Source organism: Botryllus schlosseri, chromosome 11 (assembly GCF_051294905.1).
Source record: "Botryllus schlosseri isolate E-star chromosome 11, Bs_hap1, whole genome shotgun sequence".
Taxonomy (NCBI): domain Eukaryota; kingdom Metazoa; phylum Chordata; class Ascidiacea; order Stolidobranchia; family Styelidae; genus Botryllus; species Botryllus schlosseri.
In genome coordinates this window covers 26,407,578-26,419,842 of record NC_137246.1, presented here as the reverse complement: position 1 = coordinate 26,419,842, position 12,265 = coordinate 26,407,578, and the positions used below count along the sequence as shown (strand labels likewise).

Below are 12,265 nucleotides of genomic sequence, written 5' to 3'. Positions count from 1 at the left end.
TAATCAGAGATATATGTTAAATTGATATACATTATCTTGAATATCATTTAGTATTTCAGAGCAACAGCTCCAGCTCAATTTATGATGACGTGAGGTACCATAATCAGAGATATATGTTAAATTAATTTAACATTAATTGAATTAGTTTGTAAGCTAGAGATCCGGGTAAGCCTTATTGTCATTCTACTTCTGGGAAAACATTTGAGCATTTATATCTGAAACCAACATTAAAACCTATTTGATAATAATTTAATTGTTAATAGTTCACAGAAAATGTTTGTATACTATCCACGGCCTTCTAAATTACCAATTACTGCTTCATTATTAGCCAGTGTTCGTTTCACCAGATCAGTGTTAGGTGACAAAATAAGGGAGAATTTCCGAGTAATTTATACGTCCGCCTGCAAAGAGCATCAACCTTTATGCAGAAGATACATTTAGCGCAAGTAAGCTAACTCAATGAACATAACGCCAGTAACAGTAATTTCACTAGACCGCAGCAAATATCCAAAATGCCCATGGTATAGGTACAATTAAGTACGAAATTAAACCACCAAAAAGAGGGTAGCTTGTCAACAAGTTATTTGTTTCTGTGTAAGACCTTGATAGCTTTGACACCCTATTTAACGTCCACTTGTATGAATATAACCTTATTAGTTACACGAGCTTTCGGAGCTCTGATCCTTCATCAGGTGTTAAAGCACCGTCGTCTGCTATCGGCGCAACAAAGTATTGTGTGTGATTGTGTATCGAATCATGTGATCATGTCCTGGAAATAGCCAATTGGTCGGACATTACATGTAAGGTAGAGCAAATAAATTTAACTAGTTCAGCGAAAGTAAACAGCAAACGGCCGCAACGGGTAGGCCTATCTTAAAATGTCCATCTGAATGCAATCATTACACGCACTGCCCAATGGCCAATAAGTATTTTAAATGTAGAACCGACCATATCTTTACATTAAAGCTGCAAGCAAATATTCGAGTTCAGATTCTACGAAATCGTCGAAATGTGCTGACTGAATACATCTTAAACCTAGACTTGGACAACTAGCTAATTTTATAGAAAGACAGAAATTTATTGTATCGTCAAATATAAAATTTGACTGGAGGTGACAATAAGACCTATAAAGACCTTGTTACTCGTCACCTCCATGACAGTGAGGTAATAGTATATCTATTGAAAAAACATAACAGTAGACAGTCTGCAATTGTAGGACAGAGAAGAAAAAATAACACAAATATAATAACAAATATACAACAAAGACAGCAGTCATAGATATCAATCATCGATTGGACATTGGAGCAAAATGCAATTCTAATCTAATTTGTTAAATGTTTCTGTAATCTAATTTTAATTTTAATCCAATTTCTGCTTTTCCTAAAAATTCTACAAAACTGTTTATCATGCGAAACGAGCCAAGCTTGAGGCACATGAGAATGAGATCTGAATTCAAGTAATTGATATCAACCGGAATGGAATTGGTGGCAACGTCACGCAGGATTTTCTGTTTATTCGCTTAATTATTCTATACAGAAAAGCTCTCATCACGCCGGATTTATTTCAAAAAAATAACCGAGATTCCATATAGGGCATATCAACACAACTTGATTTTGTTGCATTACGGTACTTCTGCAAATTCAGTAATTTTAAGTCTGATCTAATAGTGAAAAAACTGTTGCTATAATTCTAAAAAAATTGAAAAAAAATGCGTAGATACGGTAGATTCTAATCTAATTTCAAAGAGCTGAGAATTTTCTGGTGCTGCTTCCAACTAACACCGACGCGGCGCCGGGACCTCGTCTGCTGACATTACAAAATTTGAATGTCGCATCGCTGCAACAAAGACAATGCTGTAACGAGGGGATCTTTGCAAATTTGCATCCTACGCGCGGCATGAACCCATCAGTGCAATCCCTGCATTTGGTGATAAAAGGCGCGGTAATATGAACCTTGCAAGCTGCGTCCTTTCAAACACCTGGCAACGTCCGCTGCTGTCTTTGGCGGGAAAAAGATAAACAAACTGAAATGTGCAGACATCGTGAACTAACGCACCATCCCGCGACTAATGCGCTGCCTGATTTTGCATAAGTGACTATGTGGCATACTGCGAGTTGTAGATATTCTTTAGCGAGTGAATTATCAATGGAAACTGCATTGAATAAACAAAAACAAACAGCCCTTTCATGCTTGGCGTGCGTAACCAAGAACGACCACACGTCAAAGCTCTACAAAATGGCGGAAATTTCAAGCTAACTGGATTTTCGAACAACAGCCGCAAGCAATCGATAAGCGTCGCTATTGGAGATACGTATCAATATCATCGATTTCGAGTCGTTCGGTTCCGTAGAGTGCCGGGTTTCTGTCGAAATGCCTGAAAGAGAAAAAAAATGAGATCATATTATGCATCCGGCACACTATGACATATATATGCGACTGTATTTAATTTGATAGTAGTGGAACAGTATTTCCCGGCAATCCGACAGCATTCGATCATGTCCATTGTCCACATTCAAGTCAAAATACAAGCCGATTCTATTAAATGACAGCTCGGGATTAGCGGACCTTGGTCGACTTCATTTTCATCGCTTGTTGTGTATATTGTATATTCCACTGTATATTCTGACCCCTGCAGTGAGTAGGTCTCTTATTTAATGTTATAGGGCACGGGGTCGGCAACCTATGCACCAATCTGTGAGGAATTCGTTACTGGTCCGCTAAAAGTCTGTGTGTTTTGCAAATTGAGTGGAGGTTTAGAATTGTAATTTTCAAGATCACTGATGAAATTTAATAAACAAACAGGGTGTTATCTTTTATCGCAACATGCATGTTAGTCTCTTCCTGGTACCCTCTAGTGATCTTATCATGGTGTATGAGATGCAACATATTTTTTCAGAGTTGAACTATAGATTACTAACCTACGGATAGATACGCAGGTCCCGTCGTTACGCTCCGGCAAGCAGTTACACTTGTTGCTGAGCAATCTAAAAGCAGCATATTTGGTGGTGTTATAGCTTGCGACCCGAGAGGTGAAATTTAATGAAACTGGTCTTAATTGAGAGCTACTGTCGCACTGATTCTGAGAATACAAATTAAAATCTTGTCGGGGAAAGGGAACCACGTCAAAACATCCCTTGAAATATGAAAATCGGCATTGTTCTGAACAATCGATTGGTGAAATTGCAATTGTTACGTTTATCGTGTTGCGATGGTGCCATTGTTGGAACAATGCCGATTTTCGGATTTTGAAGGCTGTTTTGAGGTGGTTCCATATCCCCGTCAAGATTTTAATTTGTATTTTTGGAATCAGTGCGGCAGTAGCTCTCGATTAAGACCAGTTTCATTAAATTTCAGCCCTCGGGTCGCGAACTATAACACCACCAATTATGCAGCTTTTAGATTGCTCAGCAACAAGTGTAACTGCTTGCCGGAGCGTAACGACGGGACCTGCGTATCTATCCGTAGGTTAGTAATCTATAGTTGAACAGTAGTGTTTTGTGAAGACCGATCCCCGAAAAAAATATTTTTGAAACTAATCCGCAGAGTAAAAAGGTTGCGAACCCTGCAATATGCCAAGGTGGGCGTCTGTGAATGGAAGACTACTCTGAATCGTTTCGATACTTCCCCTGAACCACGCAGTGTTGGGATCAAGTCACTACCTTCGAGTCACGAGTCATCTCGAGTCATTGCACATTTTGACTCGAGTCAAGTCAAGTCAATCGATTTTCGAAAGTGACTCGAGTCAAGTCAAGTCACTCGTTTTTTGGAGGTGACTCGAGTCAAGTCGAGTCAAGTCAAGTCAAGTCACGAGTCAAGTCACAATTCGAGTCAAATCGAATTTTTGAAGTATGATTGATGATGCAAAGTCATTGCATTCTGCTAACTGGGTGATAGACAGATTAATTGGCCATTTGTCTTGAATCAAATAACGAATATAAAGTTAAATATACATTATACATGCATAAAGGCGTTGTATCGCTCACGCACACGTTGAAGTGCTAATAAAATTGTTACTGTATAACTACATGCTGCCGTCTGTTATTATGATACTAAATATAGGATCGAATACGAAGGCTCGAAAAGTTGAAACCAATCGATAAGCTACACTACGTCCGTCTACACATCCGTGTGTATATAAACACATAAACTATGTTCGTTCGACTTAAATTATAAAAGGGCATTGATAAAGGTGAGCATTGCGCACTGCACAATCTAAGCACTGAGTCGTCTAAGAAAAAAGATGCGTTGCTATTAGATTAATCTACTACGACAACGTAAGCTGTGATCGTTTCGTTTGCGGTCAATTTATTTGTGATGTAACAATGGAGGATCAGTGAAACGTACAACCAGTGAATGACTAGTTGCTCTCACAAGTGACACAGGCGTATCGCGAACAATCCGAAAATACATAAGATAGGGTGACTTCATCGACACCGTTACTGGATGACTTGAAATTGACTCGTAAATTTTGGTCCGAGTCACGAGTCAATCCACATTTCTGAAGCTCCGAGTCAAGTCAAGTCAAGTCATTTTTGCAAAGTGACTCGAGTCAAGTCAAGTCATACGAAAAATTTGACTCGAGTCTGACTCGAGTCAAGTCATGACTCGAGTCATCCCAACACTGGAACCACGGGGTTATAACTATAAGTCATAAGATTCCGAGTCTCAAGGCAATCTCACTTTTATAGTTTTGACTCGCCAATTCAAGTCGAGTCATTATCAATTCACCGCCGAGTTAAGTGTGAGTCCAAGTCAGTTAGTATAGAGGGTCGAGTCCTAGTCGGAAAGACTATATATGTTATTGTTCACTGCTCAGTTTTCAGTTCAATCCAGTCCCAGTTCAACCCACTATTTTCAACTCTGCTCGAGTGACATAGAATAGCTCGCATTCATTATACAGTAAACTTTCCTCAGTCTCAACAGTTTCGGCCCTATTTTCCAAGTATTCAATTCAATTTATTGCTAAAAATTTTAGGACTGATAGACGACATATACCATCAGTGGTAACTTCACAATTCTTCGAAGTTACTATGAAATTCTGTCTAGGCCGTCCAGTGCCGAGTCATGACTTTTTGTTCGAGTCATGCACAATGACTCGAGTATAAGTCGAGTCAATGCATAAATCGACTCGAGACGAGTGGAGTAATTTTGCGCATTTGAATAAATAACTCGAGTCAAGTCGAGCCATTAAAACCGCAATCCTGTATTGTTTTGAATTGACGAAATTATTACTGAAACTAAGGGTTACCAACTTACCATATTTTGAAATCGGCAAAGTAGGATGCTTTTTCAACATTTTCAGACTTACAATAGTGAAGTGAAATTCGGAAAATGGTTTATTTTTTCTGGCTTCGTGGTTGGTTAACTAAAAAATAAATAACGGTCATTATACTTTCGTTCAGCTCCCGATTTACACACTATTTACTTAAACTTATAGTCGTGTTGACTAAAAAAATACGGTCGACACCTTGGTTCGAATCACGAATTTCATATTTAGCGTCATTTATCCCCATTTTCGCTCGAATCTCTCCAATATCTCAGCTTTAAAAGCTATGTACATGAGGACGAATTGCCAAAAGGGAGGACATTTAGGCGTGCTCGGAGGACATTTTCAAAAACCTTAAAAAAGGGGACAAAACCTCCTAAGGAGGACGTATGGTAACCATATACTAAAACAAACCAGATCCCGTTTTGTCTCTCCCTGAATGGCTATATATTTGGTAGAGCAATAGGCCTATGGCATGTACCGCGGTCCAATTCGATAACGTAACTATTTCAACTGTGTACCTAGCCTACTACCAGGGATAGCCCTGCTATACTACGCACTACTTTTTATATTCCATTAATATTACCGTCCTATAATTTATCAATATTTCATCAGTTTCTAATTTAAAATTGTGTGTTTGCCATAAAAATACGCCACACTCGTAGGTTACTAAGAGACGTCCCGATTTTGGCATATCGTGGCATTAAAGTCTTTGCAGTTAGGCGTCTTGCTTCAATCGGATCTGGGCCTATAAAAGCCCAGCCCTGTAATCATGTGACTCAAGATGACCACGGAATGTTGGCTAAAACCTTCGATCTCGATAATGTTCTGGTCTCGAATAGTCTTGTCCCCTACTTCGAGCCTAATTAGCAACCATTAGTCTGACCCGCCTTTTGGATAACGGGCTGTGAAGTCGTTGGTGCATTCTGCAACAACATGCTTTGCAAAACAGGGATTATGCATACAATTATCGGCCCGCTCTGTTATATATAGGGACAAAATCTCAAAAGTTCCTTCAGCAAGCGCCAGCACTGAAATCAAGTCGAAAGATTTATCCACTTTCACATTTTCCATTAACTTTTGTAAGTAGCGAACACTGCAAATAGTTATTGTGTTTGACAATGATGACCGTTCAACGACGGTCAATGTTCACTTGTTCAGTTCATTTGCCGAGAGAAACTGTTCGCTGCGCAATGCGAAAAGTAGTAACGTAGCTGTCTGTGTGCGTAGTATATGCAGCGGATAGTTGTTTGTTCGCGTAAATTAGTTCAGTAACACAAGCCTACAATCCCTCTGTGAAGTGCAGTGTTAGCAGGCATTGACGCGACATGAAGTTGAATATCTCAGGACTTATTGTAGCACCATGCACTCCAATGCATAGTGACGGGTTCGTAAAATGAGGATCTGAATAGAGAAGTTAACACAAATATTTTATTCCTCTGTTATTGAAACTTCAGGTCAGTCAACGTCAACCCTATCGCCGAATATGCTAAATACCTCCGGAATGTACAGAATTTAGAAAATGTATTCAGTAAGTCTATAGGCTCATGTAAAGGCTTATATCTTGTATATATGAGTGAGTAAATCATTGCTCTATTTGGCAGTATTAGGAACAACCGGCGAAGGACAAAATTTTGCAGTCCAAGAGCGCAAATTAGTAGCGGAAGAATGGGTGAAAACGGGGCGCAGTCTGTGAGAATAGCAAAAGCCTATTAGCCTATATGGTATTTTTCAACAAAGTTGCGATCTAATTTATAGTTTCAAGCGGATCATCGTCCACATTGGAGCGGGGAACCTGACGGAGACACAAGAACTGGTAACCAATCATTATTAGGAACCCTGTATATAATATATATACCGCTATATGCCTATATGCCTTGCCTTTATGGTTATACCAGGTTAAAATAGATAGCTCATTTACGTCACATATAACCTATTCATGGTCGAGAATATATATAAGCTTCCTTATGGAGCTGAGTATTCAACTATCACCCATAAACAGAACGCAATGCATACATAAAATGGGTTATAGTTTTTCATAATCTCATGCATATAGTTACGTAATTGGTGCGTTCTTGCGACAATGCTGCGTGCAAGTTGACTAGGGTTACCATACGTCCTCTTTTAAGAGGATTTGTCCTCTTTTTTGACTTTTTTGAAAGTGTCCTCGGAGGACGCCCTTTTGTGCTCTTTTTTGAGATTTTGTCCTCGTTTTTGAAAATTTAGGTCAGATTTAGAGGAAATTGCGAGTGATATGCCGTAAATTAGCACAGAAATGACGCTCTGGCGGGTATTTCAGAGTAAAAACGGTGAATTTAGCTCTGGGCGAAAAGATGACCTTTTTTTTTAGTCATCCACCTAGCAATGTGTAGAGAAAACCGGTATTTTGAGCTCTGAGCGGACCGGTTTTGCAAGTCTCAAATTTCAGAAAAAGTGTCCTCTTTTTAGATTTCCAAAATATGGTAAGCCTACAGTTGACACTTCAGACAAATGCAGTCCACTCGACGGAAATATATCGATTATAGATAGACAGGACCGGAACAGTACTTTGTTGGACCCCCCAAAACGTTGGTCCTTGGCCCCATGGGGTTTTCAACCAAACGTGTGGGTGCGTTGCCCGCCTAGACCACCCTACATTCTACGAGAGTGGCTTACGATATTCAATATGTATCGCAGACGGTAGACCCCGATTGGAGTTATCTAAACTAATAGTAATAATCAGTCACGCATCCTATATACTTTCTCAGGCTAAACATGCTCGTGAGATACATGCAGACGCTGTTGCGATTGCTCCTCCAACCTACTTCAAACCCGATTCGGTACAGAGTCTTGGAAAATACATTGGAGATGTTGCTAAAGTGATATCAGACGTTCCCGTATTGTATTACCATCTTCCGGAAATGACTGGGGCAAATTGTAAGACAGATTGTAGGCTAGTCTGGCAGTGATCTTTTAAACTAGGTGGAGACCTTCGCTTTCAGTTCCAATGCTGGAGTTCCTCGACTATGTCGCGGACAAGATTCCTAATTTCGCAGGCATGAAATTCGTGACGATGCAGCTGTCTGATTTCAGTCGATGCATGAGAAAGTATGGAGACAAATTCGAAATAGCATATGGAAAGGAAGAGGTAACATGTCTGTGCATGTGTACATTGTACATTGTACACAATAAAATAGATATACATATTTTTGGTATTTCAGGCTTTGCTGTTCGCTGCCATGATGGGTGGAACTTCGTTTGTCGGTGCTGGTTTTAATTACATGGGACGACTGTTCAATGAAATGTTTGATTTGTACAAAGCAAACGATGTCGCCGGCGCTGTGCAAAAACAGCAAGACGTGCATGAAATTCTTTCTAAGATCGGTAAGCGCTGTGACCGAATGAGCCTTGGACAACCAAATAATTCTGGATGTCTAATTCGACTCATTATTGGCATTAGTATATAAAAGGCCGGACAAAATCGAATATCTGGGTGATTCGCTTCCGAGTCGTGTGTTGTGTATTCGAGTAGGATCTATTATGGCGTCATCACAGTAATTAGGACTTTGAAGGTTTAAATGTGTTTCGTTTTTGCGGCCACAAGGAAAATAATGCCAGCTGGCCTACGCGTCATCCAAGGCAGTGGTTCTCAAACTGGGTGGGGGGACGTAAAAGCATCTGAGGGGAGGCGCGAATCCGCCCTGGAGAAATGATGTTTATTGGACTCTGAATGAGTTTAATATGTGCTAAAACTTCCAAGCATCAACAACGACAATAATCCTATTTATATTTCGATTGTAAAAGTCATAATTGCGTCGTACCCATCCACACACTCATACCAGATTTTGACTGATACCGAACCTTGCACTAATCAGAATATGTCCCTGAATCAAGTGCAACTGGTGAATGGTTTTTGATTTAGCTTATGGTCAGGTACGTTTGAGCTAATCTCAAGTGGGATAATAGATTGGATTAGGCACCAAAATCGCTAATCCAGCTACCATTGCACATGATTGTTATGTTTAACAAAATATTCAACTGGAAATTTTTCGTGCTCCGCGCGATTTACCTTCAGCTCTACTGTTTCTCTGTCTATAGTCCGAATTCCATGTTTGAGAAGTGTCTCAACATTTATAACACCTTCCATGCCACCAAAATTGCATTGCGATTGTAAACATTCTGCTTGCTCTTTTTAGTAATTTTTGATATGACGATAAGGAGAGCGCGAAATGTTTGACTATCATCAAGGCGTGTTGAAAAAGTTTGAGAACCATTGATCCAAAGTATATCTTGGTACTTCTGGACTATGACTATTTCGTAGCTCATTGTGACCACTGTGAGGGTTGATCACTTCTTGATTGAAATGTCGTTGCGCGGATACCAGTATAGCGTATACTTGTGAAACTATACTTTTCGATTCTGAACTAGATACGACTATAGCCGAAATCTCTAGGCTTCAACGGTGGAAATATAACATTGAAATAAGATTTTCCATTGATAAACAATTAATCTTGATGAGAAATCGTATGTTTTCCATACTCAATCGACTCAAACTATAGTTATACTCGGCTTGGATTCTAGTACTCTAATCATTGTACCCAGTTCTAAATTTATAGTATGTTATTTAGTCGCCGAAAATATTCGGGTCTATTTCAATATCAATATATTTTATTCAACTTGATATTGAAGTTCTGTATCTCCAAGAATCTCTTCAATATGCTATTATTTTTTTTAAATATCAACATATACAAATAGTCTCCGACAACATATTCTAGCTATGTATGTTAATCCACTAATATAGGCACCAGGTATGCCGTGAGACGAGCATATATATGTTCTCAATTAAATTTTTTCACACCCATAATCATATCCTTTCGTTCACAATAATTTGTTAGCGATTTTCTCAATAATCTCTTAATCGGAGCGCGAACTTGCACGATGTGCTGAACTGTAATTCTTTGCTGCGAACAATCGCTACACTCCAAGAATGCTTTCCGACCGTCGATCGGGGAATGCAGCGCAGAACGCCGTTGTAATCAGCAAATATTGCTGGGATGCGAGCAGCCCATTGTGAAGTCAGAACCCATTGTGCTGCGTACGAGAAGAATTAATGATTAGATATACGCTTTCTCTAACACGATTAGTATGTGTATTGTGTGATCATCGGTTTCGAATTAATTATTGTCTGCTTGATACATAGGCCTACGTAATCTTGAATTGTCGCTAAATCATAGTTGGTCTACTGGAAAATTTTCGGCTTTTCTGTATTAGATTAGAATTTGGATTCTAGCTGAACAGCATTTTCCAAATTGGATGAAAATTACACATATAGCTACACGGTTTCTATCAAATTAGATTACAATTGGCATTACGCCCCATATCTATTTCGAAGGTCACAAGGGCAACCTAAAGGCGCTTACGGCTCGAATCAGCGGAATCGAATTGGGACCTCCAAGAACACCGGTGGCACCGGGCGAAAACGCCGAAATGATTGAGAAATCGATTGAAGAGTCTGTACTTGTTAAATTACGATGATTGATTGGTACATTAGATCGTGGGTGTTTATAAATATATATATGTTAAACCATTGACGATGCTCGAACAAGGAAACGCCGAATTCATAAATTGATTCCCACAACGTGTCACGGAGCTTCGTGAACTGAGGTAATTTGGCGATGTCGAGTCACGCGCATTTCAGACTTGTACAAATTACTGGATTTTCAAGATGCACAATTTGAACTAGAACTAGAATTACTCACTTTTCAAAACTGGAACCAAGACTTACGACCTTTATTTGTATTTATCGCAATTGCAGTGCTGGTTTCTAAGTTTCTACCCCATGGATATGCCGCTGTTAGTGGTGATGATTTTGAGCTAGCAATGGCTGCAAGAACATCACACAGCAGAACGCCTTTATCATGATTCATGCCTGACGACGGGTTTTCGATGTGGTTGTTCGGCAACAATATTTTAATGCGCAACTTGAACTTTTAAAATCTGCAACAAGATCTAGAACTACTCACTTTTTCAAAATTCACAATTACAACTAGAGCTACAACTATACTAAAAAACCAGTAGCTAGATGCAGTGGCGTAGCAGCCACTTGGCGGTTACGGCTCAGCACCAGAGGTGACAAAACGAGGCTGCACACTGCACACAGCACGTAGATATGGCTAATCACGAGTTAATTCGTGACGATCCAGACTAGAATCGGCGGTCGTTTTCGACAATATGTTGCGCGTGACAGAAGGATTGACAGATTTAAGAGGCTGATGCGAAGCATTGAAACCACATTTGATCGTATTGCAACAGCGTTTGAAGTTATCCAGTGGATAACTAAATCAAACCTATACCCGATTCGACACCGTATTTATGATTGTGTTTGAAACTTCATCTTACGATTGGTGATTCAATTGCAAACTGTGAGAGGAGTTTCTTAAAGCTCAAAATGAGAAAGTCGTATTAACGTTCTACCATGAAAGATGATAATTGATCAGCTATCAGGATCAGCTCTACCGATTCTTTCTATATAGAAAGAGACTATACGTTCAGAAAATTGATTTTGAATATACAATCGCCGATTTTGCTTGGGCTAAAGGTCAGAAAGTTCAATTTTGAGGCGGCAAATGATCTTTTATTTGCCTAATACATTTGTTCTCTATTCTCTAACGCTTTCTTTCTCAAGTAATATAGAACTTCTGACACGCGGCACAATATTTGTTATTTTTATTGGAAAGATTGCTTGAACATGAAACTATTTTCAAATTTGCTAGTCTACTTTATAGGGCGGCATTTTCGATGAAAGCCGGAGGTGGCAGCATATGCTCCTACGCCACTGGCTTGATGACCATCAACTGACTATATAGGATTGTATGGTTGAACAAGTGTGGCGCATATGTGTATTATATAGCGCGCTTATGGTGCGCAATCGGCAGAGATAAGTTTTGTAGTCAGCAAGTGCCGGGATTGGAAAGATGACCCGTTACCATTCAGGCATCTTTTTCTTTACCGAAAATCAGG

The 12,265-nt window shown here is 39.5% G+C and overlaps 1 protein-coding gene across 1 annotated transcript; it reads left to right on the top strand.

Annotated features, from left to right (window-relative positions):
- The first annotated feature begins 6,494 nt into the window (after positions 1–6,494).
- LOC145451157 (N-acetylneuraminate lyase-like) lies at positions 6,495–10,855 on the top strand. Its single transcript, XM_080329654.1, has 8 exons — positions 6,495–6,653; positions 6,724–6,797; positions 6,871–6,958; positions 7,025–7,082; positions 8,014–8,182; positions 8,248–8,393; positions 8,467–8,629; positions 10,638–10,855. The coding sequence occupies exons 1-8, from the start codon at positions 6,595–6,597 to the stop codon at positions 10,778–10,780; spliced, it is 900 nt and encodes a 299-aa protein (XP_080185780.1). The 5' UTR covers positions 6,495–6,594; the 3' UTR covers positions 10,781–10,855.
- The last annotated feature ends 1,410 nt before the right edge of the window (positions 10,856–12,265 follow it).